The sequence below is a fragment of the Cardiocondyla obscurior genome, linkage group LG08 (assembly GCF_019399895.1).
Source record: "Cardiocondyla obscurior isolate alpha-2009 linkage group LG08, Cobs3.1, whole genome shotgun sequence".
Lineage (NCBI taxonomy): Eukaryota > Metazoa > Arthropoda > Insecta > Hymenoptera > Formicidae > Cardiocondyla > Cardiocondyla obscurior.
In genome coordinates, this window is record NC_091871.1 from 2670677 (window position 1) to 2698373 (window position 27697).

General features: G+C 42.3%; 1 protein-coding gene across 2 annotated transcripts in view; it reads left to right on the plus strand.

Annotated features, from left to right (window-relative positions):
• The first annotated feature begins 1104 nt into the window (after window positions 1–1104).
• Window positions 1105–27697, plus strand: part of Gckiii (Germinal centre kinase III) — an 82266-nt gene continuing 55673 nt past the window's right edge. Inside the window, exons 1-2 of one of the 2 annotated variants that reach the window (XM_070661205.1) lie at window positions 1105–2317; window positions 16832–23726. Coding sequence is in view for 1 of the 2 variants with exons in the window: in XM_070661207.1 (XP_070517308.1) it covers window positions 2303–2317 (15 nt within the window). In the remaining variant the exon portion in view is untranslated. The remainder of the gene's footprint in view (window positions 2318–16831; window positions 23727–27697) is intronic. The other variant, XM_070661207.1, reaches the window with a different exon arrangement.

Genomic DNA, 27697 nt, shown 5'->3' on the forward strand with positions numbered 1-27697 from the left:
CGACTCCGCGCCGATGCTCTCGTTGCTGTACATACGTATGTACACTGAAAGACAGATATAGCATTTGCTTCGACGACGGCGGCTAGCGTACGTAACCTTAGCGTGGTGTGCGTCAAGTCACACAAAGACGAGGGAAGTAGTGGTGGGTCGCGTTCCCCCTCAGTCTTCGGCGACCGGCGCTTCGCGACATACGTGTGTGACTTGACGCACACCATGCTAAGATCACGTACGCCAACCGTCGTCGCCGCAGCAAACGCCACATTTGCCTTTCAGGGTACATCGCAGGAAAATCATAGGTAAAACGTCATACAATAGCTCCTCTCTCCTCCTTTCGCGTTATATTTTTTTGCCGACGTGACGAGTAACGCGTGCAGGCGGTCTCGTAATTTGCCGGTAATTGTTTCACCAAGTAACGTTCGCTGCGCATCATATTCGGTCGTCAAATTTTGTCGCTATTTGATGAGTCTCGGTTCGCGATATCATACGAAAAGCTTGGTACGCGAAAACACCTGCCTATTCGCTACTTAATTGATCCTTAGATCTCTAATCATATGCCCATCGTGCAGGCGTTATTTTCGTGTGCTAGAATTTTTCATGAATTCGACAAGATTCTCGAAAAATGTTTCCGCGAATGGAGGCACCGTTTACTGGCGCCTTCTGTGGGTAAAACGTATAATTATTTATCTATGCAATCGTATCCGCGATCATTTTCTACGGGTAAAGTATAACATGTTACGCCTTACGGTCTTCTGACCGAGATTATTTTCCGCAAGTAATAAAAGATTCGAGAAGAAACTATGTTGTGCTCGTTATAAAACATTAATATTTTTTAATATTTGACGCTTGAATACTTGGAATAATTTACAGAGTTTTGTAGTCAGGAAGTGCCGTATTCTGTTTACGCTAACGATCGATAATTCATTTAAAATAATTAAATACAAAACTTTGTGATCGCGGATTTGTTTTTAATGATTATTTATCATTGTCCGAAGAAATAATTTAGCAGTTTCGTTTTTTGATACATGTTATTATATTATTACGGCATTATATGGTATTGCAGGGAGGTAACGTGAAGTAACTTGATAATAATTTTAAAGGCATTTTCACGCGTTCGAGTCAAGTTTGAAGTCTCGAGTCAGCACTTATTAATTCGAACGCGCGCTTGATCGGTTCGATTCCGAGGTGTTCCACAGTGTAATTTTACCGCTAGCTGCACCGTGGCAGCACCGAGCGGTCCCGGCAGTTCGGTCCGCGCTTCCAGCTGTGCTGTGTCCGTCCGTCGTCGTGCCATTTCGTTCCGTTCCGCCATTCCGGTCCGTTTTGCCATTCCGGTCCGTTCCGCTGGCGACTGGCAGAAAGCAAGATGGCGCCCGTCTGTTTGCGGATACCTCTGCCGTGGATATAAATACGCGCGAAGAGATAAAGGAGGAGAGGGATAAAAAGAGCAGTGCCGAAAAACGATCGCGGACGATTGTGCGGTCGGTGCGACGGTCGCCGTGATTGCGCCGCATCCCGTGCGCGGTACGCGTCAACGTCGCCACGCGCCGCGGTAACGTCGCGTGAACGCGTCGGTGCCGTGCTCCCTGTGTCGTGTCGTGTCTTTATGTTACGTTACATTACGTTACGTTACGTTGTCGTGTCTCCGTCTCCGTCCTCGTTGTCGTTGCTACCGCCGCCGCCGCCGCCGCCGCTTGGCTACGTCCCAGGGAAGCCACGGATCGGCACGAGGATCACCCGCGCCTGCCTTATCCGTCACAGGTTCAGGAAGCCTCTCACGAACGGTGCCCACCTGAGGAATGCCAGATTGGTCACGATCCCCCCGGCAGGTTGGCCTATCGGCAGGTTCGCGGTGCGCCGCGAACGTCGAGTGAGCGAGGAGAAGCCGTTTGAACGAGGGAGGAGAAGCGAAGAGAGAAAAGAAGAAAGGAAGGAAGAAAAAAAGTAAACGAAGTGCGTGCTCTCGTGGGGATTTCCCTCGCGAGGTGACCGCGGTCGCTACTCTCCCGTGACGTATGTGTGTCGCGGAGGTCGTTTGTCAGACGGGTCGGCTGCCGCGAGTGTTACCGTCGTTCACGTCACCGTCGACGTCGCGTCGCGAGTGCCGTCGGCGATCTCGATGCGCTGTCGCCCTCCCTTGGAGGACCATCACCTCTGGACGCCCGGTGGAATCAGCTGTTACTGTTGCTGCTACTGCTGCTGGGACTACTAGCCCGGCAGCCCTCTGCGAGGATACTCTTCCATTGGAGCGGTGGGGCAAGGAGGCGCCGGAAGCAGCCGCGAGTCCGGAAGCATAGCGAAGAAGATGGCCTTCAACGAGGTGAGTACCTGCTTATTTCGTAATTGCATCTGCAGCTCGCCTGCGAGCGTTTCGTTCGTGCATACGTCATACGTTTCCGTTGCGTCGCGATCGCGCAGCCGGACGGTTCGATTCCGCGGGGTTGACCCCGCGACCCCCAAACGCCATTCCTAACCTAACCTCCCTTTCTGCGTACAGCTGGGACGCTATCGGCCCCGCTCCGCTCCACCCGGCGTACTCGCCTCGTCCTCCTTGCTCTCTCCGCGGTAGATCGACGTCTCTCTCTTTCTCTCTCTCTCTCTTTCTCCTGCTTTCGTGACGGGCTCGAAGACGCTCGGCGGTCGACAAGAATGAGCTTTACATAGTCGTAATTTGATGAATTTCATTTGGTAAAGCGCTTTAAATGAATCCGTTGAATGGAATATTTTAAGCCCTTCCGTTTGTATTTTACGTCACGAAAAGTTGAACTCGACGAAATAAAGATTCTATTTGCGTAAGCAGTTCGTTAATTTACACGAAAAATTCACGCAATAATTCTAATTCACATTATGTATTTTTACTCGTAATCGTTAATGAGCTATAAATCGCACTTTTTACAATCGTCATTTCTTATACGTAATCTAATCACGATTAAACGTCGCCAGAATTACCGTTATCGCGCTATGCTATTTAACAGTTAATTTTCCTGAGAGATAAATTATTCGTCAAAAATATTTGCTACATTTTTTTCTTTTTAATAATTTTATTTAATAATAATTATTTTATAAAATTTATGAGAAACGGGAGCCAACCGACACTTTCCTTAGAACTCGTCAACGTGCGCCTAATTAACTCGCGTCCAGAATTAATTATTAAGAGATGGAGAGAGAAAGAAATAAGCGTCATTAAAACACAACAAGCTTTTATCTCAGTTACAATAATTCTGTCAGTTTGACGTGATAGTTTCGTGATTGCTGTTATATCGTATCGCTGGCATAACATTACGCAGCTCGCAGAAATTACAATCTGTTTTGGACCGCCAGCGCATTTCGAGTGACAACAATAACATTGATGATTCTCCTCCCGGTCGTGTCGTGCCGTCAATTTTGATAAGAGACCTCGTCTCAGCAGATACTCGTTCGATAGTCGCTTACGCGATATCCCGGTACACGTGTTTACGTCTTCTCCCGATCGGTTAAAAGAAAAAAAATAATAATAAAAAAATAAAAAAGAGGAAAGAGTCGCTGTGATTAATCACCCGAGCCTCCGAATTTTTGATACGTCAAATCGTATCTTAGTTCATTAATGAGATTGATTCGACATGTTAATAATCTTGGCGTTATTATTCCTACGTTTGTACATACCCGAGTCTCCGCAGAATGTGAGATAATATCAACCCTTTTTTGCGAGACCGTGGGAAACTTCCCATCGCTCGTTAAGATACTCTGCGCTCGGTACTGCACTGAATTTTTTTTTTTTATATTCACCGATGTCGCTGGCAAGTAATTAGTTTTATTAGCGTTCAAAAGATCCGCGCGAAGATGACCCAGTCGAGCGATAATTCACCTCTCCCGTCGCTTCGGCGAACGTTATCATCGACGCTGGTGACGCATGCACATTGTAGTAGTTGGAGTTTGTTTTATCGCGCTCGTCTAATTTCGTCGAGTCGACTCACGTAAAAAGAAAAAAAAAAAAGTGAGAAAGAAATAGAAGCTCGCGGCCCAACGCGTAATTAATACCCCGCGATCGGATTTCTTCGATAGCCACCTATAACGTTACGTACAGATTAAAACTCGAAACGTTTTCGAGCCGAGTGCGATAATCACGGAACGTGACTTCTCTCTTCTCATGTTGCTTCTGATACTTTCAGCGAATCGTGCGTGTGCGGACGTTCGGCGCGACTCGTTCGATTTCTTCTCTCCCTGCGACCGCCTTGTCTTTACGCGATGCCAAAACAATCTCGTCATTAATTTCGTAATGTAAAAGTTAACAATTTTTTTTATCGTTTCTTCACGCTAAGTAAATATATTTTTTTTTATAAAGCACTCGATCGACCAGTACTCCTTCCCGCGGAATTCCTTTTGAGATGTATCCGCGATTACTCCGTTCAAAGTACGCAAATTTATTTTTGACCCACGATCAACGATTATTTCGCAACGAGATTTCGATCTCGGGGCTCATCGACGCGCTTTTCAAGATACTTATCGGCCTTTTATCTCCGTCGCATTTCGCGACTGGGTGAAATCAATCTGATTATCCGGGATAACTGTTAAAAGACAAAGTCACGAACAAAACTACGGTTGGGATCGATCGAGATGTCATACGCATTAAATGCGTGGGGTGGGATTCCTCGTTCCTTCTACGTCTTTTGCGCTATTCTACGGCTTCGGTCTCGTAACAGGCGCTCCTCTTCCTCCCCCGGTTTTCGCAACAACGTTTATGTGCATCTCGAATGAACTCGTCGAGAATCGGGCTCCGGGTCCCCCTTCAAACTTTGAATAACCTGCGGGAGAGCTGCAAACTGTAGCCCTGATGCTGCGCACACGCGTACTCTGCATCGCAAAACTTGGCGGCGAATTAGGGAAACTTTTCTCGCGAATTTCGAGCGGACTTGTTATTGACGTTGTTGTCGAAACGCTTGTTGTCTCGGAACTTCCCTGTAGTTCGCGTTCCGCGATATTTCAGCGAATACGACGGTGCATCTCGTACGAATTACCGTGAGGCGTCGGTCGCGAAAATCGTCAATTCTTTCTTCTCGGGATGCATTCAACTTTCCGTCGTTCACGCGGATTTAAAAAAATTATTTTTTTATCCAGCGTTTTGAGCTTCAAGAGAAATTACCAATATCGATTCTATTCTTATCGACTTATATTTAGAAGTAGCCTTGGATGACACGCACGACTACTTATCACCGCGTATTGTTCAAATTTTATCGTATTGGTTAAAGATGTATTATGCGCACATAGAATACGTACGTGGAGTGTATATCCGAATGTATACCGTTATTATTACGTGGGCCGGTGATCGGACGAGGCTTCGAACGCTGCTTTTGAGGTTCCTTTTTCAGGCCAACGTGTGCATGTAATTCGTGAGCGAGTAAACAGGTTACCCCCGCGACTCTCTTCATTAAAGCGACATCCGGACAACTTATTTCGCAGTTCATTCAATTACCTTGTTTTTCCTTCTCCCGCGCAAACACGCTCGCAAACACGGCTAGAAAATGTTTTTAACACTATATAGATTCGATTGTCACGTAAGATGTAACATTAAACGGATTGTGTTACATTACTGTATCCTATTGAATTGCACGACGCTCGCGTACGAGGCTTGTCTCGTGTGCCTGCTCACGCGCTGTAAATTGAGATTATCGCCTTGGCTAAAAAAAATCGCGAACGGTAACGCGAATTTATTTGATTGCGCGCCGCGAGTAAATCATTTTCGAGGATAAGTCGCGTGACAGCGAACGATCGTCCCTGCGTTATAACGTTACGTAAGATCCGCGTTACGCGGCTATTTAGTGGCTCGCGTTTCCTTGGATGCGCGCCGCGTACAGCAATGTAGGCCGGATGTGTGACAGGACGCGCTTTACCAGATGCATCGTCGGATATATATGTATATGCGACCCAGACCGTGGGCGAGCACGACGCCGTAGATAGCCCAGAATCGAACTATGGAAATTGACAAAGGCGGTCACATCCGTGATCAGAGCCGACGCTCGCGCGCGGACAATGCACCATTGTGCTCCGTTTCCAGGTGTGCGGCCTCCACTTCCTGGTAAATTAAAATTTGCCATCGTCGCCCTGACGCCACATAACGCGACGTCGAGTCGAGGTTCCTCGAAGATACTCCTCTCGCGTTCATTTCCTCGATTTCGTCCCGCGCACACGTATTCCGCGCGTAATTTCGCGCGCGAATAAAAAAAAAATACAACGCGCGTTTCTGCTCGGTGTACTCTGATAAGAGAATCTATCGGATAGTAATTTCGTTAATGCACGTGCCACGTCGTACAATTTAGATCACCCACATCGATATCGTCGTCATAAAGACGAGGCGAACGTAACAATTTTCCCTCGACAACTCCCTGCATGCGCTTGGCCGCGATCCATTTTATTTCCGATAGGATATACCCGCTACTAAAAAAAAAAAAAAAAGAAAGAAAGGAAAAGAATATCCGCGCTTTACGAGCGTTGCAAGACGCAGAAATTTTGACGGGTCTGCGATTTCAAATCTCGGTGAAATCGCTAAATAAAGACGATATACATATCTGTAAGTCGATTTCAATCTCTGAATCAAGTGAATCTTTTTCAAGCTTCCTTTACGTAATGCCGCAGATGATTCTGAAAGAATTTCCACCGCAATACAATTTCTTAATGGAGTAACTCACTATTTGCGTTTAAACGGAAACTATTTTTCATTTGTCTACAGAAAAGCTGTTTACAGCATAAAGAAACTTTTAGTATAATGGCGTTATCAATCTTTTCGGAGATGCGAGGTTGTTGTCACAATATTACACGCAAAGTAATTGCTAGTCTTCGAGTCTCTTGAGTGCGGCGCGAATTCTCTCCGTAAACGTCTAAATTATGATTAAGCAAGCTCTCTGGGTAATCTTGTTTCACAGAAACTTAATCATTGCGACGTAGGCTCGACTCGCATGTTTCCGCGTTATAAAATTTACCTGGTAAAGATCGTTTCGAAATTAAAATTATTAATAAAAATTCCTAAGTTCGATGAATAAAAAAAAAAAAAAAGAAACAATTGTGCTTTCTTGCCTCGAAGATCTCGTCGATAATCAGCAACGTAGCACGTTAAAGTCGCTGGATTTTTTTTCTCTCCGCGGTAATATCGGGACAATAACCGGCAAATGCTGTGGCCGGCATGGCTGAAAGAAAGTCATGGTACCCGGGAACACTCCGGGGTATCGTATTTCCCAGAGAGAACTTTTGGTTTGGGACACAACGTGCGCGCGAGAATTAAATCGTGGGTGCATTGGGGCAGGAGTTTCGTTTGATCGTAAACGCCACGGACATACGAAACCTCCCTCGTAAAGCGGGTAACAACGGTTCGTCGCGCGTCCCGTCGTGCATGCACGCGCGTATAAGTATTGACGTTCGCGCCTACATTTATCTGCGATTGCTGGGAGAGCATATGGCGCATGTGGCCGTGCTCTTATGCGTGCTCCCATGTGCACGTAGGTGATAACGCTGCGGTCGCGCACCTAACAGTTAACGCAGACGCCTTTGGCGTATTTAACGTAGATCAAGGAGGAAACGCGGGTGGGGTAGACGAGAGGTATGTCTGGTGCCTCGTTGCAACGTACGGCGTGTGCGGCTGGCTGTTAATCTCGAAGCCAATGTATCGCGCCATGAAACTTCGTTAGTACGTCGGATTGATTACGCCGAGAGCGCGGATAAGAGCGGAGAAAGGAGGAAAGGGGAACCCGCGATGCCTGTAACGACCCAGCACGTCGTAAGAGACAGAAACGCGTTAACACGGGGCGAATTATCGACCGTAAAAGTGGACGCGATGTTTTGCGACGTATAATTAAGCCCGGAATGCATACGCAGCATGCGTCGATGCGCTCAAATAGCTTCGGGGTCTTTCTTGGTACTTCCTCACGAGCTGGCTTATCGCGCAGGAAGCAGCGAGATAATTAATAATAAGCGAAATAGGGTAGGCAGGTGCCTCGCGCCCTTTAATAGATTACTGTCGAAAGCGTGATTAGATTAACAGAAACTGCCTTCTGATTTTTGACACGGGGCTATGCGCAACTTATACAGTTTTTTGATAACGTAAAACGCAGCTTTAGTTTTGTTCCACAAAAATTTGTTAAAAAATTTACGAAATATTATAGAGATAGAGACGATACGAAAAAGAGATTGTAGTGGTCATTAGTTCGGTACTCAGTGATCCATGGCAGAAAACTGATAGTTTAGTGGAGAACAGTCAGGTTTAAAAGTAATCTAAGTAGTTGGTTCACCTGTTCGGCCAGACGCGATCGGCGATAAGCAAATGCGGTTTGCATGGTTGACGGATTTCCGTATATATCGACGCATATTAACTAGTGCATGGCCCACGGATTTTTAACGTATTTCCGAAATTGTCGCCGTCGACGACGATTGCGTAATGTCGTGAAGGCGTGACTATAAAAAAAAGCCAGTGTAACAGGTTTTCATCTACGGTGAAAGGAAATTCCGATTCCGCGGCGATGCGTTGCGCGCGTTCGAATCAAGATAGCATTCCATCTAATACGGAAAAAAAAAAAAAAAAAAAAAAAAAAGAAACGTGATTTGTTACGAAAATGAAGCACATCGTTACTTTGATGAGTCCTTTCTAACGAACTACGTACATTTGAACGAAGAAAGAGAAATAAAAAGTTTAAGTTGTTATTTCATTGGCAGGTTGGCGAAATATCCTGGTCTTTCTTAAAAATTTTTTATACAATCTTATTCATAGCAATATATTTAATAGAAGTAATAGCGGCACGCTTTTAATTTTTTACTATAATTTTTCGGCCCATTATTCTAAAACTGACAAAATTTCAACTGATGGATCTGACAAGTTGCAAAGTTCAATGAGAATTTTAAGCACGGTGATAAAGTGAAAAAGAGATGTTGCACGAGCTCTCGCGTTTCCCCAAAAGTGACCTTTAAAAATTTCCCTTGAAGCCCCGACTTTCCGTCATCCAAGTTTGCCTTCTCACTTCGTCGTCTGTCGCTCTTTGAGAACTTCTGTGAATCGCGCGCTCCATTCCATCCTTCGTCTTGAGTGCGCTCTTGAACCTCTTATCCGATCCCGTTTTTTTTTTATTGGGGGTGCTGCCATTACTTCCCTGTTTTTCGTCTTGAAATTCCTTCGGGCTAAAAGTTTGGTTCGTAAAAACAAACAAAACTTGGATTCGCCGGTGCTAGAGATCAAGGGCAGAGAAAGAATATTTATCACGTTCGTTCGAGATTTTAATATATGATAGGGAGCGTATTTATGGAATGCGCCGTGATGCTCGGAAAATTTTGCGAGTGACCACAAACTTTAGTACACATTTTGGAAAATTGATATACGCAATGAGAAATTAGTTCGGGATAAGTCTAGCGGTGACAAGTTTAAAAATAATACATTATATCATTCTTATTAAATATATTTATGTATTTATTTATTTATTTTAAATTTGATCTAAAAATAAATTTAATAATACTGTGATTTTATTTTCAATTTTTAATATAAAAGAATGCGCCGTAGCTATCTCGAAGTAATAATGCATTGCTAATGCAAGTTCGGAGCATCTCACTTTTGCTGACATTACTATCTATATAGCGATGGTAATCCATCATTTTCCTGAAGCTGTCTCGTTGCAGGAAAGCATTATGAACGATATCAATAAATCATGACAGCACATTTAGACCAGTAAGTGTTTCCATGCGAATTCTTGTCAGCATGAAAGTATTCGCTAATATCGCGGAAAAATCTCAACTCCAACTCTATTTGCGGAATATGTCGGGGAGGTCAAAGTACTCAAAGTTCGAAAAAATAATGCCTTTAGTTTCGGCAAAAGTAGCCGACTGGTCGATTACCGTTTGTGAAAAATGCAACGTGTTTTCTCTTAATGTACGACTTTTGTATACGGTTAAAGGGGTTGCATTAATGACCAGTTATTTTTAATTTAATCGTAACTTATTGTGGCAATTAATTTTATTTACGAAAATAATTTTGGTAATAATATTAAATTTCTTGGATATTGAATCCAAGAACCGGGACTTTTCACAAGACCGACAAATATTCGAAATATTCATTTTATTATCGATTACCGTTACATTAATTCATTAATATTCACGGTATTTATTCGGCGCAAAAGAATACGGAACGTAAAGATACGCGGCTGTTTTTCACGGATCACCGATCACGAGATATCTAAAGAAGGATGAACCGCTTAGACGGATCTTAAAATAATATATAAAATAAATTTGCACTTTGGTGAAGAAAAATTTAGTAAATTACGTTCGTGTCGTTCTCGCGCATACCGTGACGCTTATACATATATGAAAGTCGTCGGTAAAGCGTAAAAAAGAAGTGTACCCGTGCAGGTATTTCATAATTGAATTTTGCACGAGAGGAGTTAGACGTTAATTCACGTTTCGCGCGAAGGGGTGGCGGCGGTGGATCCACTCGTAAGGAGAAAAGCACGGGGGAGGTCGGATCGACGTTGATTGAAATCCAACGTTCGTTCGCGTAGACCTGGTTTTATTTTCGAGATTGTCGATGGGAGACCGGGACCTCTCTCGTCAGTACCGAGCCCCGAGAGGAGAAAGGAATTCCATTATCCCAGAGGACCGGATCTCTCTCGGCCAGAAGCAGCCTCCCCCGTTCCTCTCTACCCTTTTCCTTCCTTCCTTCCTTCCTTCCTTCCATCAACCAGCCTCCCGCATCTTCGCGGACAGCCCGCCCGCCGCACGGGATACCTCATTTCCTTTATCCCCCAGCCTTTCTCACGACCTCGCGATTTGCACCCGTAGCCGCCGTCGCGCTCGCGGAAAAGATGAAAGCAGAATCGGCCGGCTGCTGCTCAAACTCGGCAAATTGCTCGTCCAATTTTTTTACCGAACGCGATCGACATCGATTTCCTTCAGGATGTTGAATTCTATGTGAATTGAATTGTGGCGAGCGTGCGTCCTGTGAAGGTACGGTAGCATCGTTTACTATAGGAGCGCCCTGATAGAGCCATGTGTGTTTGTCGGATCAAGACAGACCGATGTTCGAATGGAGATACTACCCATGCTACGATGGGACGTTAATGCATACAGATGTATGCAGATTCAAAGAACGTGATTAACATTTTAATAGTGACACACGGTTTTCTTTACCTATGTCCTTTTTTACTTAAAATTACATTATTCTTAAGTATACAGGTATTTCAATTTTGAAAGACATGGATATTCTTGCTAGCCATGCCGTCATGTTATATTCGATTACAATCGTTTTTTTGTCGTCGATGCCAATACTTATAGTAACTGAGACTGTATTTTTTTCTTTTGCTTTCGAGCATATTTAACGTTTAGCAGCTGTAATCTTTCTCAGCACAGCCGTCAAAGTCTTGCATTATCATTTACGGTTAGTATCATTCCCGATAAAGAGGATCGTGACGGGAATCGAAAATTATCAGTTCCTTACCTCCTAAAAGCTACTGAATAATTCGATGCTTCGCTTCGTCTCGTACTGGCACTTGCTAGATAATTAAAGAAAATCGATCGTTCAGCATCCCGTCTGCAATCTTCTGCTGCATTATTTCACGTTTAGGGGCATCCGAACGGAAAATGGCAGGGTCCATTAAAAAGCAACGTCATAATAATATTTTCACCCTTCTCTCCGTGCATTTTATATTTTAACACCTAGATTCTGAGACGCGTATGTAGTAGCGCAAACGTTGATTACGCGTAAAAAATATTCACCCGCGGACTTCGGATAATCTTGTATAATTCTCTACCTTTATTTCTTTTCTTTTCATCCTTATCAAATAAATTTGGTTGCGCGGTATTGACATTGCGCGAGAAGCCACGCGTGTGACAGATTCAAAGTCAAAAGACGGTCTACGAAGAGAGTTGCACGTGCGTCGCGCGGTGATCTACTTTTGTTTGACACTTTGAACTCGTATTTTGACACCCGCGCTGCACGCGCGAGGAATACCGAAGAGTCCACCAAAAATGTGGAATTCGGTCGACCGGTCAGAAACGCTTGAAACGTTTCGTCTTCTTCCCCATTACTTTCTAACACGTTCCACTTTCATGGGTATTTCTCACGAAAGACGCAGAATATTTTGTCGCATTTTGATAAGCAGGCGGACGTGAATACCAACGGTTGAGAGGGCTCGGCGAATGTCGGAAAATGTGTTAATTCACGAGGCGCACGCGAGCTGTTTTGGTAACAACGACGTGAACGATTAAATTGAATAATTTTAAGAAGCGAGAAGCGATTTTGTGTAAAAACCAGCCGCTGGTTTTCTGAAATATTATCATTAAGAAGTGACAATACGAAATTACATAGTATTTTTACGCGCCCGTGTTATTTGAATTTTTTTTTTTATTTTTTTATTTTTTTTTAAGTCGATCAAACTTCTGCGCGTAAGAATAAATTGCTAAGTCACGTCACGATGAAAATAACACGTGAATACGTTGCAGAGCGACTTTGCGCGCGTAATATTTGCATGTGACACGTTACGTGTATTTTATTGCGTAATTATAGTCAATTAAACGCAATTTCTTTGCACGTGTTAATAATGCAGAGACGTATTTATTTTCTGTGACGGCAGAAAGTCCGGTACGGCAGATGGTTCAAGCAAATGCGATAGATTCCTCTCTACGTTTTTTCAACACGATGCCGATGAAGTTGTAAAACAGCGTCGTCACGTTGGCTACGAAAGAGTAGTCTCCGGGGCGTGGAAGCAACGGTACTCATTCTCTTTCGCAGTATCTTCTCGTAAAAAGATAGATTCCGTCGTGGAATTCTCTTTTTCAGTGCCAGCAGAGTCGCGGAATAATTTAAATTTAACGTTTCTTGTACGTATCTAATTTATTACGGCGCGTTAACTTTATCAATTAAATTGTGTGGAAAACAATCGCCATTGCATGATACAACACGTAATAAATTAGCGCGTCAGAGATAATTATCTTTAAGTTGTATTCAATTACCTACAGACAGCTGGAGCAAATTAATGACGAATATACCGTTGCACAACGTTGAATTCTTACGTTAGAATCATCCTAATGAAGATATGTAGAGAAATTATGCAAACAAATGTAAGCGGGATTTTAATTTTTAATTTAACCCGTGTTAATTTGTTGGTACGAAAATTTAACACAAAATCTTAAGAATCGTAAAGTTGTAAAGATGACATCTCTTTGCCCCAGCGCAGAGAGGTACGTTTTTGCACAATCTAAACAATTCTCGCGATTTCCGGTCAGCTAGATGATGAGATATCGAACGTTTTTATCTTTCAGGGACTGAGCTTGAGATTGAACGAACAGGTGGTTAGAATAAATATGGTAACATTAAAGTGCCCGCTTTTGCTCCAACTTTAATTAACGGCGCCGCTCTATTCGCGTCACTCTCTTTTCACGATAAAGTATGCACGACGGGCCGGCGTGACCGGTCAAAAGAAATTCCGTTAACGGCAACTAATTAATTTGAAGTTTATTTCCTTCCTTATTTTAGACGAGGCATTTGCGTGGCATTTTGACGCGCGCGTTGCGCGGCACGTCGGTCGTCGCGGGTTGTATCGCGGATAATATCGAACTGATCTTCAAATCTAACAGATGTCTGCGATGTAACATTTTTATCGCGTCGCGAGAGGACGGTCGGATGGAATATATATCGAGCGAGAAGGTCTTTGCCCCAGGACGCGGCGGTTCGTAGACGGTCGATGGCCAGGGTAACAACCGAAGTAGACGTACTTCCCCTGCCCCATCAAGGATATCTATCCCTTTTATACAAACTGGCTCGGTCTCGCCGAAATTTCAGCTCCAGACCGTCTGATTTTTTTTTTTCCCCCCCACATTTCGATGTCACGAGAATTTTACAATATTATTTATAGTAACGCGCATTCCGTCACGAGCCAACAAAAATCTGTAATAGACGTGTATTTGTGCGATTAATATCGATTTCCAACATTTAACGAGTTTAATTAAAAGATAACTATCTCTCCCGTGCTGGTAATCGATAACTCTTAATACCGCGGGGTCTATTCTGCGGCAACCGCGACGGTAACAGCTCCATAAAAGAAATGAGTGCTTTTAATTAGGAAGAAATCTAATCAAACGGCTTTGACGGGCGAGTCTCGACGCGCCGGGGAACTCAAAGAACAAGCTGGATCGCAGATGCAATGCGCATTAAATTTGATTGAGCACTATGTATATCGTCTTACTGTCGCGCACATGCTGGCGCTCGTTAACGAAGATAAATAGTAGATTTCGCGAAGGTCAACAGCTTACATAATATTATTGCGTAAAAAGGAAGAGTTTATATGTAATTTATTATATAATATAGTATTTATTAGCGTTTACAGTATTATCACGAGCCGTTTATCCAGCTTATATTTTTTACATGCCGATCGCACTTATTCGCAAGAAGCTAAACTTAGTTTCTTCGGCGGATCGTTTTCATCGTACGGTCTAGCTTCTTGTGTATCTCGCAGCATTTACCAACGCCACGTAACGCCGCGTAAACTCCCTTCCTTATACAAACGCAATTTATCTGGGCGATAAAAGTCCTCGTGTCTATCGATCCTCGCTATGATGTGTGGACGCTTTTACGCGGGACGACTTTAGAACGACGTGGCTAGAAGACGTGAGTGCACGGCCCCGTTGTGTACTCTTGAAACCACTCGTAGGCTAACGAAAGATTATGCATTTTCATCGTCACGAATAAAGATACCGCGATGGAATAAGCATTTTAGCCTCAACGTTCCCGTAACCACGCCGCTGGCCTGTTATACGGCATTATAAAGTCTTAGCAGGATCCTAGTCAGCTCGCGTAGAGTCGCCGTGTCGGAGACTTAGCTGCGATAACCAACTTTATAGCGTACAGGAACAGAAAGTGGGAGAAATGCGCGTGATCTCTGCATATAATTTATGTTGCAGATAAATTTAAGTTTTTTTTTCTTCTTTTTTTTTTTTTTTTTTCTTCTTTTTACGAATAATACGTTTCCACGTAGTTTTGCGACTTTTAAGATCAGAAACGTCGCAAGAGAGCAAATACAAAAGACGAGACATGGAGATAACAAAAATCGCAAATACGCGGAACATAAACAAATACGTTGGGCTCGTTATTATGAAAATATGACGTCGAGGCCCCGCGACGACTAGGTTGTGCATTGTTGATCTAGAAAAAAAAAAAAACCGGCCCCGTTAATGTCGGTGTAACTTGTAGTTTCGTAATTCTCGGTTGTTAACAAAGGAGAGCGGCGGCGCGACGACATGCGCCTTCGCCTCGCGTCTTGTGAAACAGGCTCCACGAACACCGTCGCTTAGCGTGAAAGCATGATATAAGTATATTAAGCTCGTGACATATGGGACAGCTCTTCGTCGTGCTCGGTTGGTGGGACACGGGGGTGAATCACCCGGGATATGTGTATACCTGCGAATGACAACGATAATAAAGCGCGATATCACTACGCTGTTTCGCGCGCCGCGTGATAATATCCGTACCTGTTTCGCCGTCAGCGGCACCACGTGCCGCGCGCGGCTTTTGTATAACTCGCGAGACAAAAAGAAATCCCCTCGCGGCGCGGTGACGCGCTCGGCCGGGACGAGGATTTTATCTACGATGAGCGAGATAAAGTCGAGAAACGACGGCGAAGTCGTCCAGGAAATCGCGGAAGAAAAACTGGAAAATTATTAAAGCTCTTGTGCAAATATAATTTATTCAACTTATCTAACGTCGTTGCGTAAAGTTACTCTGAAAACACGTAGGATTTTAATTGCTCGGCGTTACGCCTCGTGTTATCTATATTAACAGCGGCATTTACGAACGCAGCGAGATATAATGCTCCGCTATCTGCGTCCCTCCGTGTTCTGTTACATGCTCGTCTTTCCGCATACGTTTACCTATGTTTCGAGCCAAGCTCGACAAATGTAATTAACGAATGCGCCCTACGTTTTGGATCGACGCAAGAGCCGTTATTGTCGGTCAAATAAAAGAATTCGCTTTTTTTTTTTCTCTTCGGAAAGACGATTTTTCGCGAAACAAATTTTTCGATTTTAATTATGCAAACTTTAATTACGAACGTGTTCTTTGGATCTTTTGAATTGTCATTGTTAGTTTATCGATTTACAGCGCAAACCCCTTTTAATTAACTATTCGCCGTTTTATATCGTCCGTGCTTGATCACGGTTTCAATTACCGCGGCAAGAGTCGCCTTCTATTCCACGTGTTTCACTCGTTAATCCTCGTACGGGCAACTAGGGCCGGCTTTTTATTTTCTCGCGTTTTCGGGCGTCCCACGGGCAATTAATATTTTAACAGTCGGCACGGGCGTGTGTTAGAGGTGCAGGCGCAGTGTTTACGCTGTGGTCTGCGTTCGTCCGATTAAAATTCATGGACGGGTTCGGGCGATGCGTTGCGAAAAAACGATAGGCCAAACGAAAGCGGCCGTTATTACCGTCGTTATTCTCTCGTTTCCAGCGCCGGCGTGGGCTTTTTCGTCCAGGCGAGCCTTCAGCCGCGATAAAAATACGCGTGCACGGCACCGCGAAATTGTCTCGCGACTTAGCCGTCGACTGATTCGCTCTACATTTAATTACTTCACCGCGGTATATTTTTAAGTGGGATTATGCTAATTCATAGCGCGAAACGATCTGTCGCCAACTTAGCGCTCAGCTCGAGATTTCTACGCCGCGAATGAAATATCGCATTGTCTACTTTCTGTTGTTGATTCGTCGGTGTTACCGAATATGAAAATTTTTTTTTTTTATTAATTCTTAAAATTGTAGATTTATAAAATATATGTATATGTAATTATGACAAATTGTTTGACAATTGAGTTATACTAATCTTTTTGTTTTTGTCTTGTTACAGGTAAGTCCTTTTCCTGATCTGTTTGATGCGCTTATAGTGGTGAGTGATCTTTATATAACTATGCGCATTTTTTATATATTACGTTTCATAAGCGCTACATATTCATTTTATTAAAATTATGTCAGAGTGGTTACATAATTTCAGACGGAATTCGGTAGCTTTCTTGACGAAAGAATTTCGGAGCGTTCGCAATCACATATTGAATATTTTTGCTTCCGAAATGCGTTGGAGAAACGTATTCAGCAAAATGTAAATTATACGAAATTTTCTTATTGTCTTTCCGTCTGACTTCCTTACATGTAACATTCGTGACGTAATCCGGCGCTTCCGAAAAATTTTCCTTCTAGTTTGTCGTGACGAGCTGCTATTTTCATAAATTTTATGCTCCAGTGGTATTTATGATTTTGTACGATACGCTCGTGAATGTAGAAACTCCTGAAGCCTTGATATCGGGAGGGGAAATTAGTTTCTTGAATATACCAAGCCTAAAATCCGCTTACTTTGCTTTACACAGTTTTACGGGAAACTTGGAAGAGATTTTAAATATGTAACGTAGACCGAGACCGACCTCCTCACGGTTATGCGAGCAAAATTGCGTCGTAAAGGTTTTCCGACGTGAATTCTTAAAAATTGCGATTTGCGATTCCTACCTGAAAGGCGATAACGATTCCTACGGAATGAGTCACCGCGTTACTTGCGCGTTTATCTCCGTGCCGAAAACCATATCGCGGCTAGGCTCGTTAATAATGCATTTAAAATGCATATGCGAACGGAGCGATAGGGTACCGCGTATGACAAAGTTGCTCGTTTAAATTCGTGCGATGGTAAAAGAATTGCGAATAGGTGCACAAATAAATTGAAATGTGTTTATAATTATTCGTCAGATGCGATCGGTTTCGCGGCGATTTCGTAGATTAGAGAGGTCGCGACAATTTCGAAGGGCGAGCTTTCGAGGCCGTGAAGTTCAAAGAGGGGTCGGTTGGCAACTACCAACCGCAACATGGACCAATGAGAGAGACAAAACTTGATTCCACGGGATTACGCTTCTGGATGAAGCCGGGAATTAGCCTGGGAAAGCGTAACGAGCTCGGCCGTTCCGCTAAATGAAATCATGTAGATTGTATCTCGTTGATTTTAGACTGTTTTACTATTAACGTTGTTTTTTCTCTTAAATTCCCAAAAAGCGAAAACTTAACCGATAAGAGCAATAGGCACCCCCTTAAATCTGTGAGCGCGAATAATATATTCTAATTATACTAATATTTGACAGGGCACGTGAAAAATCTTTTCGATAATGTCAAGAGTATTATCACGAACGCACTCACGCGTTCAACGATTTTAAGAGGTGATTACCTGTTATTATGCGTATTATTAAACACGATCGCGATAACTGGTGGGCACAAGGGTTGGGTCGTTTCTCCAAACGTGAGGGTCAAGTAGGTATTGTTCATCCGATAAATTTAAAACGAACGTAATAAGAGTCGTGGGTCACGCGATGTGTCGGCACCGGGCGATATAATTTATATTGCATCGATGTACAAACGCGACAGCTTAGCGCCGTTCCTTCGTATTTTTCTCGCGCTCGACGCGCGGCGTACAAGCTGGTAGTTACGAGATAAACGTGTCTCGAGTGCCAAGAAGTTTTCCCGATTTTTCCGTCGTTCCGTTCGCGGAGAGGAGCATATTTCTTTGATACGTACGTACGTTGTGCACTGTTGCAAAATTTATAAATAAAGGGGCCAACTCGGGCACGTCCTTTCCGCGCTTCACCGCATGATGGGCCTCTATTTTTGCGAAACAAAGGATGCAAGATTTACAACGGAGTTTTGTACGTAATAAGAGCGAAGCTGGCTGAATGAAAGCGCCGTCGGCGAGTTTTCAAAGTTGTGCAATCATTCGCTTCCTTTTTGTCGCGGCTCCACTTTCCTTCTTTCTTTTCGCGCCAGTCGACGAGTCTTTCGCGAAAGAAAATATTAATGTAATGTAGCGTAACGTTACGAAACACGCTCGTACATGTAGCAATGAAAATATCGAAAGAAATGTATGTCTAGAACCGTATTGTGCTTAACTGCGAGATTTATATCGGTTTTCCATAGAATCCCTCCTAACGTGCCGATGGCAAGTTCACTCACAATGTTGCGCAGCTCGCAACTGAATGAATACGTAAACCAAGATTAACAGTTGCTTAATGACCGCTCGACTTACTCGCGGCTAGATCTCACTTGATTTTTTTCTCTCTCTCTCTCTCTCTCTTTCTCTCTGCGTAATTAGCATAGTTTTCTTTTAATTTTTCTGATTTCCACGACGAGAGACGGAGCGTAGGATAGCTAAATTACCTACGTTATCCTCATTCGCGATGCAAATCTCCATCCATGTCGAGATCTCGTTTATTGCGGCAGAGGCCGGTCGATTTAACGGGTGTTCTCTTATGTACGTAACGGCGAATGCTCAACGTCCACGGCATGAATTGCTATTCGTCCCACGGGAATCGGAGCTCCGCAGCGATTATTCATCTTTCGGAAGGCCAGGCACGGAACCCCGATAATCCCAGCACGCCAAGGAGCGGACACGCGAACACAATAATTTAGGATCGGGACTTCCTCGGTCCTGCGAGTTATCGTTAAAAAAGATTGACAAGATGGTACATAGGCTTTCGAGATACAACGATGAAAAAATATCTCAAACGTAACGTAGGTACGTCGTTTGTGACTTTCTGGACATTCTTAATCAAGGTCAAAAATTCTATTATAAAAATGTCATAATAGGTTTAGAGGTAACGAATCACTTGATCGAATAATAATTCTTATCAACGTATCGATTTATCTGTTCCTGATTTTCAAAGTTGTGGGAGGAACGTGAATTTTATTCGTAATAATCTTTTGTTTTAAATATATTTTACATTGTAATAGCATTCTTTCTGCTTTTCTCTCTTAAAGCAAATTTGGCATGTTTACTTCTTTATCCATATCTCGTTAAGTATCAAATTTTAATTAAAATTCTTTTGCTTCGCGATAGCGACGTTTATCGAATCTCATACATTTTTTCTCTGCTTGAAGTGGTATTACGATATCAGTAGATAACGATACGTGGCGTATAATTTCGTTCTCAGTCTTTCGGGATAGCGGCAATCCGTGAACAGGCGATCTCACGAACTTGCGTCGTTTCACTGGGCTTCCCGCAACCCTGAAATGTCAGTTGCTTCATTCGTGTCTCCTCTGACTCACAATGGCGCAAGCCATAGATGAGGAAACGCGTCTAGTCTTTGTGGCGACTGAGTATCCTGGTACATACGCGGGAAGTTGGTAACGCCGTGAGTTCTGTCCGTAAATTGAGTTCATTCGAGAAGGTCAAGTTTCGAAAGTCAATTTAAGACACTTCGGATTGTCGTCGTAGTGAAAAAAAAAAAATGAGAATTTTGATTTAAATTAAATCTTTAGAAGAAATTTTTTTTTCTCGGATAAAAATATTTAAGGGTGTTTTCTTCTCTATTAAAACAAATTTTTTTTTTTTTTTTATTCCTAACTGTGATTACTTTTTAGAGAATTTAATCGTCGATTAGAATACATTGATACTGATGATACAATATACATTATTAATAAGTTAATAAAGACCCCGATTTTATATAAAAATGTGGCGTATTCGCATAATAGAAAGTGCATATCTATGATCCGTAAATTTTGATCGAAGCAATCGAGTTAACGAGTACCGATTAAACCCTCTTGGAATTGCACATTGTAATGAACCGATTCATCAAACTTTCTCGCGCGGGCGCGCTTATCTTTGATGGATCAGCCATGTATTGTTAACTTTCGGCACAAGAAGATTACGTTCTCCTTCACGCGCACGTGTAGTAGGTAGTTGCCTAGGGAAGACAAAATTAGTTTTTCCTTTTTTTTTTCTTTTCAAACAATAAGGTAATTATGCACAGCCACGTGTGTTCGCATGAGCAACGCAACAAATAGCTCCGGTAGTTTTTAATGGGCTTTCGCCAAGGAACCCGGTAATCCCTGCGTGGTATTCCACGTTCATTCGTCCGTTCCTGCAATCCTCGGGGAGGCATTAATTAACGTTAATTAATTTAACATACTTAACGTCAATCCCTTGTCTCGGTTGTGAGGGAACGGCCGATATCCGGACGATGCTCGAATATCCACAGGCCGCTTCTCAATTGTGGTTCAGCAGCGTGCTTGCGCAGAGCTTTAGCCTTCGCATTATCCGCTCGAGCTAATGCCTCCGCGATTTTGATGGGTAATCGAGTCGAACAATCAACATGAAAATCCGATACAATGTTATCGATAGTTAATCAACTCGCCGTATATTCGCAATAACTTGTTTTCTAATTTTTAGATTATATATACATAAATTGTTGAGAAAAATAATTACGTCAAGTACATGCAATGGGGAGTGTGCCGATGTAAATTTACATACGAGAGTAAATCAATAAATTGACAATTTTCTCGTATACTTGGTCAAATTAATGCTCATAGTTGACGAGTATAAACATAATGCCGGTAGTTGCAAACGCTTAACGAACCCATCGAGATAAAGTCAGCGAGGAAAATAAGTCACTTGTTCGAATTTAACTGGCGTTTACGCACGGGTGCAAAATTGCAAGAAATTAGACGGTTTACAACTGCACGACGACTCATCGTACTTGTACTTTCTTGACGCGATCGATCTCATCCGTCGATTCACTCCGTTGAATTTTCTTGGCCGCCTTCAATGCACCGTAAGATCCTCCGCTGTACTCGAGAACCGGTTTTTCGTGCTTGATTCACGGAGTGTGAGGCTGGTCTTCGACCGTCGCCCCACAGAACTTTATTCTGGGATGTTTTTTCCGCATTCTCGGTCTCACGCCGAATACAAGCGACAAACTGAAAATTATGCCTATTCTTTTCTCGCGCGGCACGTCGCAGCTCGCGCTGGCGAGCTACTAATTTTCGAAACAACGGTTATTTTTTATTTGCGAGATGTCCCGTGACGCGTTACAGTACTCGATATTTGACAAAATTACAATATGACGCGACCGTTCTTCAATATTTTATCGCTTAGATAGTATTTCTATTCGGAGGCTATTAACGAAACTCATAATATGAGGGATGCACCGGATATTCCAAGCAATTTGCGCTTTACTTCTCGAATTTATTTCGCGCTGGGTTAGATGCACTCCCCCGGTATCATCAATCCCTCGCATTTTCCACCGTGTCGTGCAGTCACCCAAGAATCCTCGCGGTGTCATTTTGACGTGCGCCCTCAGGAAATTGTCAAGCTGTGACGACTGATACGGATTTCGTTCTCCTTATTTTGCACCGTCTATCTCGACGGGCTTCTAATTTATCTCTCTCGTCGCTTCCGACAACGTGCAAAAACGATAGCCTCGCGCTCGACCTCGCGAGCAAATTTCGTAGTTATCGTATTTTTAACGAAATTATCTAACAGCTACATCTGATAAAATATCAATTTTATTTCTCGGAACACTTAAAATTTTTTTTTCAAGACGACATTGCTCGAAACAGCATATCACGTTTTAATAAATCAATGCTAGTTTTTTTTTTATTATTTTTTTTTTAATAATAATTATTGGTTCGTATAATACTGTACAACAATTGTTTAAAAAGATAAATCTCGGCTTTTTATACAATTCTTTTCGCGAGTTTTGTTTTATGTAAAATTAGAAATGTATTATTAACTTAATTTAATGTGACGCGCCGTTTTTCTGTAGTGTTTATTTGAAATTTAATTTTCTTTTGGTCACGCTCCCAACATTTGCTCTCTGACATATTAGCTTCAGTTTTTCGCCCTTTGCCACTTTCTTCCATCTCTATGGTGTCGTTATGAACTCTTCTAGACGGAAAGAAACTTCTTGTTGCGAGTTTATGTTCTCGAGTTTTTTCTTTTTTTTTTTTTTTTTTTTTTAACAAGTAGTATCACATTAAAATTAAAAGATACGTATACGGTATAATAAAACACCATAAAATTTAAATAAATTTTAATGATTATTTTAAATAATTAATTTAAGTAATTGTTTCAAGCATTATTCAGATGATAAATTTTGTTTTTTTACGTTTCTGACATTAATATTGATAATATTTTATTTGTGAATTTTTCTTCATAAAAATTACACAGTAGCCTTTTTTTATTTGCATATACGTTACGTACATTATTTGCTTATTTATTATTATGCTTTTATATTTATAACAGGGATATTTTTTCTATTTTTGTTTCGACATGATTTAGTAGCTTAATGACATTTTTCCGTCACGAAGTGATAAAATTTAACCTCGTTCTAATTTATATATAGCCAATGTCATGTTCTCGCCATCAACGCCGAAAAATCCGTACCAGTTTGCTCAGCCACGAATTTTGATTTATCTGCTTCGTCGTCGCGACCTTCATGTTCTCGGTACATCGGCCCCATGCGTCCTCTATCCTTTACCCCCGCAATTTTCCATCCTTTCGAATGAGAAGAGATAGAGCAAGAGAGCGCGCGCGCGCGAGAGAGAGAAAGAGAGAAAGGATGTTTTTTGCCAAACGAAGTAATTCCACCAGCAGACACCCCCACCAGTTTGTCGGCCGCGTGGCGATACATATATCCCCTCTCTCGATAATCGCCGGCGCAGTAGAGATGCATTCGGGGGTAGCGACGGCGGCGACTAGGGGCGGCTGGCCGGATGGTTGGCTGGCCGCTAAGGGGTTGCGTCGCGGCGTCGCCGTTGTCGTTTCTTGTGGATTCGGTTCCTCCGAAAGAGGGAAGCTCTCAGTCGACGCGCGATCACCCTACACGCAATACATCGTACTGTTGCTACAACCCCCGCAAGCGCCGTGCAAGAAGCATCTGCCACCCCTGATCGAAAGGGCGAGTGATATCGCGCAAGCAACAAAAAGAGCGTGAGAGGTAATCGGGGACTGCCCGTGCCCGTGATTAAATTTAATTAAATTATCAACTCTATAAGCTCGCAAGGACGTGCCGGAAAATATTTATTTTTAAATTTTAAGAAAGTACCTTAATAATTAATATTTAATATTGATAAAATTAAAGGTATATCACAATACATTCAATGTCGATGATAAAGTGCGAGATGCGTACGTTAGTAATTGAACAATTATTAAAATGATAACGATGTTGGATCAAAGCAGTTCGTTACATATATTCCGGCTCATCCGATACGTTTACAATTTTTTATTTGATTCCACGTGTGTCTGGTGGATGGAGATTAACAATTCATATGTACATATCGTTCATTTGCATACTTTTTGTTATGCAAATATCTTACGCTGCATGAGTCATCCTCATGGTTTGGTACGCGAACGTGACATTACGAATTACAGGTAGTCGTAGATGAGAGTTTTTTTTTTATTATACTGGTTCACCCTCGACCGATCATGCAACGCGGAAAATCACAGCGGTCGTGTACGATCACTTTTCTTATGATTAACATTAAGCAGAAACTTCCCCTCTACGCAAAATAGCAATAGTACATAACTTTTTGCAGAGCTTACTATTATATTTCATAAATAAACAAACTCGAAAACGATTTTTCTAAAGCCTGATAGATAATTAATTAAGGAACAAGATTTTATTAAAAATTTTTTTTTTAATATAGACAAAATTATGCGTTAATTAAAAATTTCATCGAATTGTTGCTATTTTCTATCCACATTAATATCGTGATTGCCAGAAGGAACAATAACCTGAATGTTTTCTCTGATAAAATCTTCAACGTTAATTACACAAATTTTGCAATAAATTATGATAAATTCACGGTCGCCGTATTCGTATCAAGCATTATCGGATCTTGCACGTAACACCGGGAACCGTTTCATGTCCCGTAAACCACCGTGAGGGTAACGTGTAACAAACCGAGGGGGTATCTAACTATATCAGTACTGATTTCCACGACTTGTTGAGATGGGCGTCGCGTGACGCGACCGTTCCTTACTTTGAACGCGTCTCCTCCCGGTAGAGATATCTCCGTTCGCGTTGAAACGATTCCGGCCCGAAATTCTTTGCGTGGGCGTCTACGAAACTTGATGGGCTTTATCACTTTACGATCAACGATAAAAATGTTAATATATCCGCCACTTTAACTTTTGTAAAACATAAAAGGAATCCCATTCCGAGTATATTATATATTTTATAAATACACATTGTAACATCAAATTAACGAAAATGAAATCGTAGATATTAATCTAGAGAATAGCCTCGAGCTACGCACGTAGCGTGCATTATCATGCGTTTTAATAACTCACGTTACCGATATTTCCATAAACGTCTGGCGGGGATAACGGGATGAAGCGGCAATGAAAACACAACCGGTATTGTCAGACGACTGGCGTAGCGAGTGAATTACGTAGGAAATTGCGCGATACCGTTTTGCAAATTGAATTTTCAGACAGACGCGGTGCGTCGCGGTGTCTGAAAGTGGGCAGGCCGGTTACAGGCAAACACGACAAGTTCGGATAAAGTGGCTTTAGCGTGGCGTTCCCTTTGTCTCGCCGTGCCGGCGCTCTCCGGCCACGGGGAAACGCCTTTCTTTCCACCCGCAAAGATTTACGGGGTCTATGGGGAAGAACTTTGATAATACTCGGAGCGTTATAAGAGTGGGGATCTCTCGCAGGGGCGTCTGGCGTTTTCCTTGAATAAAGTAGAAACGCATGACCGTGCGGAAGCGAAAGAAGTATCGTCAGGAGACCCGGAGCTTCCGCGATATCATCCCGGGGTAAAAAAAAAAAATGGAGAAATAGCACGTGGCAGTTTTACTACCGAGCTCTTAACGCGACCGTCATTTCTTGCCAGGTAGAAATAAAAGATTGCTCCGTCAATCATCGACCGTCTTTATTGTTCTTATAATTTCACGGTTAGATTTTTTTTTTTTTTTCTCCTCTCTAAATAACCGACTTGATGTAACTAAGAAAAATGCGAGAGAAGAATATAATAATATAATAAAAGAAATACATATTAATTATAAAGAGGTATAGAAAAAGAAAAATAACACATTAATTATTTTGTCGTCGTGACCAGTTTGATTGCAAGTACAATTTGTCTTCATATTTTAAACTTTTATCTTTTTCACAGATAAAAAGGAAATAATGTTTTACCTGTTCAGTATATTTATGCGTTTAGTCCGGGAACTATTTTAAACGTAAATTATCCAGGATAAAATTGTCGTGCGGCTATCGCGGCCGCGTATAATTTACCCGTTGGGCAACTAAGGCTAATAAGTGGATAGTGGATAGTGCTAATTCCGTTGCGGAAGAGTACCGCGAAACTGGTTGCGGTACTGACATTTAAATATTCGCGCGGTAGGACGGGTTTGCATTTTTCCGAGAGTCCTACGAGCTTGCCTCGATTTTGAAGAATTAATTAAGAACCTTACTTTCAATTCGCCTCGCGCATTAAGTGTGCGGTACATGTGGGCTGCGATATCCGCCGACCTGGAATCTGGACTCGCGTTGGATCGCAATCTAATCCTCGTTTCTGAATTTAATAACCTCGATTTTGAATATCGCGATGGCTCGCACCTGACGCGACGGGATAAAAGTGAATATCCTGTTTTGCTAGAATTTTTGAATTGCTACACGAACGGATTTGCGCGACAAGCCAATCGCGGAAACTCATAAATAAAACATGGTTTATTGACTGATGCTTGTACACTTCTCTCGCATGGGTTATATTGCTCGATAAATCACGTAACAGCGGTTCGTCATTGACGCAGTCTCAGTGATAGCTGCGAAATCTGATTTTCCGTAAGTTTGTGCGTGCAGGTACCGGACGTGCAACCGGCATCGTACAGTTTCGATCGTAGCTTTTCGTGCGTGGAGTTTCTTTGCCCATTAGAGACACGCGAATCATTAAGTTATATCAGGCAGCGCAGGAAACTTGAAAATTGACTGAAATTATTTTTAAAAATTTCTCCCGCTCGGCCCTATTTTTCTTTTTCATGTTTCTTCGAAACTCATTGACCTCACATTTGTTTCTTTAATGCGTTTCTTATTTACGTTCTCGCATACCGATAGGGCAATAGTAAAGACTGTTGACGGGCCATTGCAAGTTACCGTTTATAACAAAAAAAATAAAAAAAAGTCTAATAACCGAGGTAAAACAATTATACAAGATCGTAACCACGTCACTGTGCTATTTCACGTATTCAGGGCTTTTAGACTCGAGTATTCCAGGCATTACTCCGCGAAACTTTATTAATAATATAATTCACAACCCAAGCTTACAGTTGATTAATCGCGGTATCGAGGAAACTTTGCGCGACAGCGGCAGCAAAATCAAGATATTATTGATATAGGAGATATTGTTTGCTCTCCTTTATCGAAGGAAGAAAATAACTTTGCTTAATTAATATTTTACAGTAAAAAGTTGTACCTATATGGTACTCGTACCGATTTTCGTTTTTATTTGTGTTTTTCGTATAATAACGTCTTTACGGTATACCGCAACCTCGTGGATTTTATTGTTTGCGAGAAACGCAGTCATTGATCCCTCGCGCTGATGGCGAATGTACTCTCCGCGTATTTTTAGACGCCGCTTCGGGCAGGTGGGAGATGCTGGAGACGAGTCTATTTCCGAATACTTGGAATTCCGCGGATACGTAGGATAGCTGACAGTTGGACAGTTAGATGAACGTCACTCTCCGACGCATTAGATGGTTATTTTCGTTGACGAAGTTATCGACCGCCATGATTTCTACCAATCCCGTTAAGTCGTTAAAACGTCTGCGAGATGTATAAATTAAATTGACCAACTCTGTCGCAGTAAACGTAAAATTTGTAAAATTGTCAATTACAATCTGCGGTTATTAAAAGTTAGCTTTCATAAAAACTTTCAAGCTGCCCATTAATCGTCTCTTGAAATTT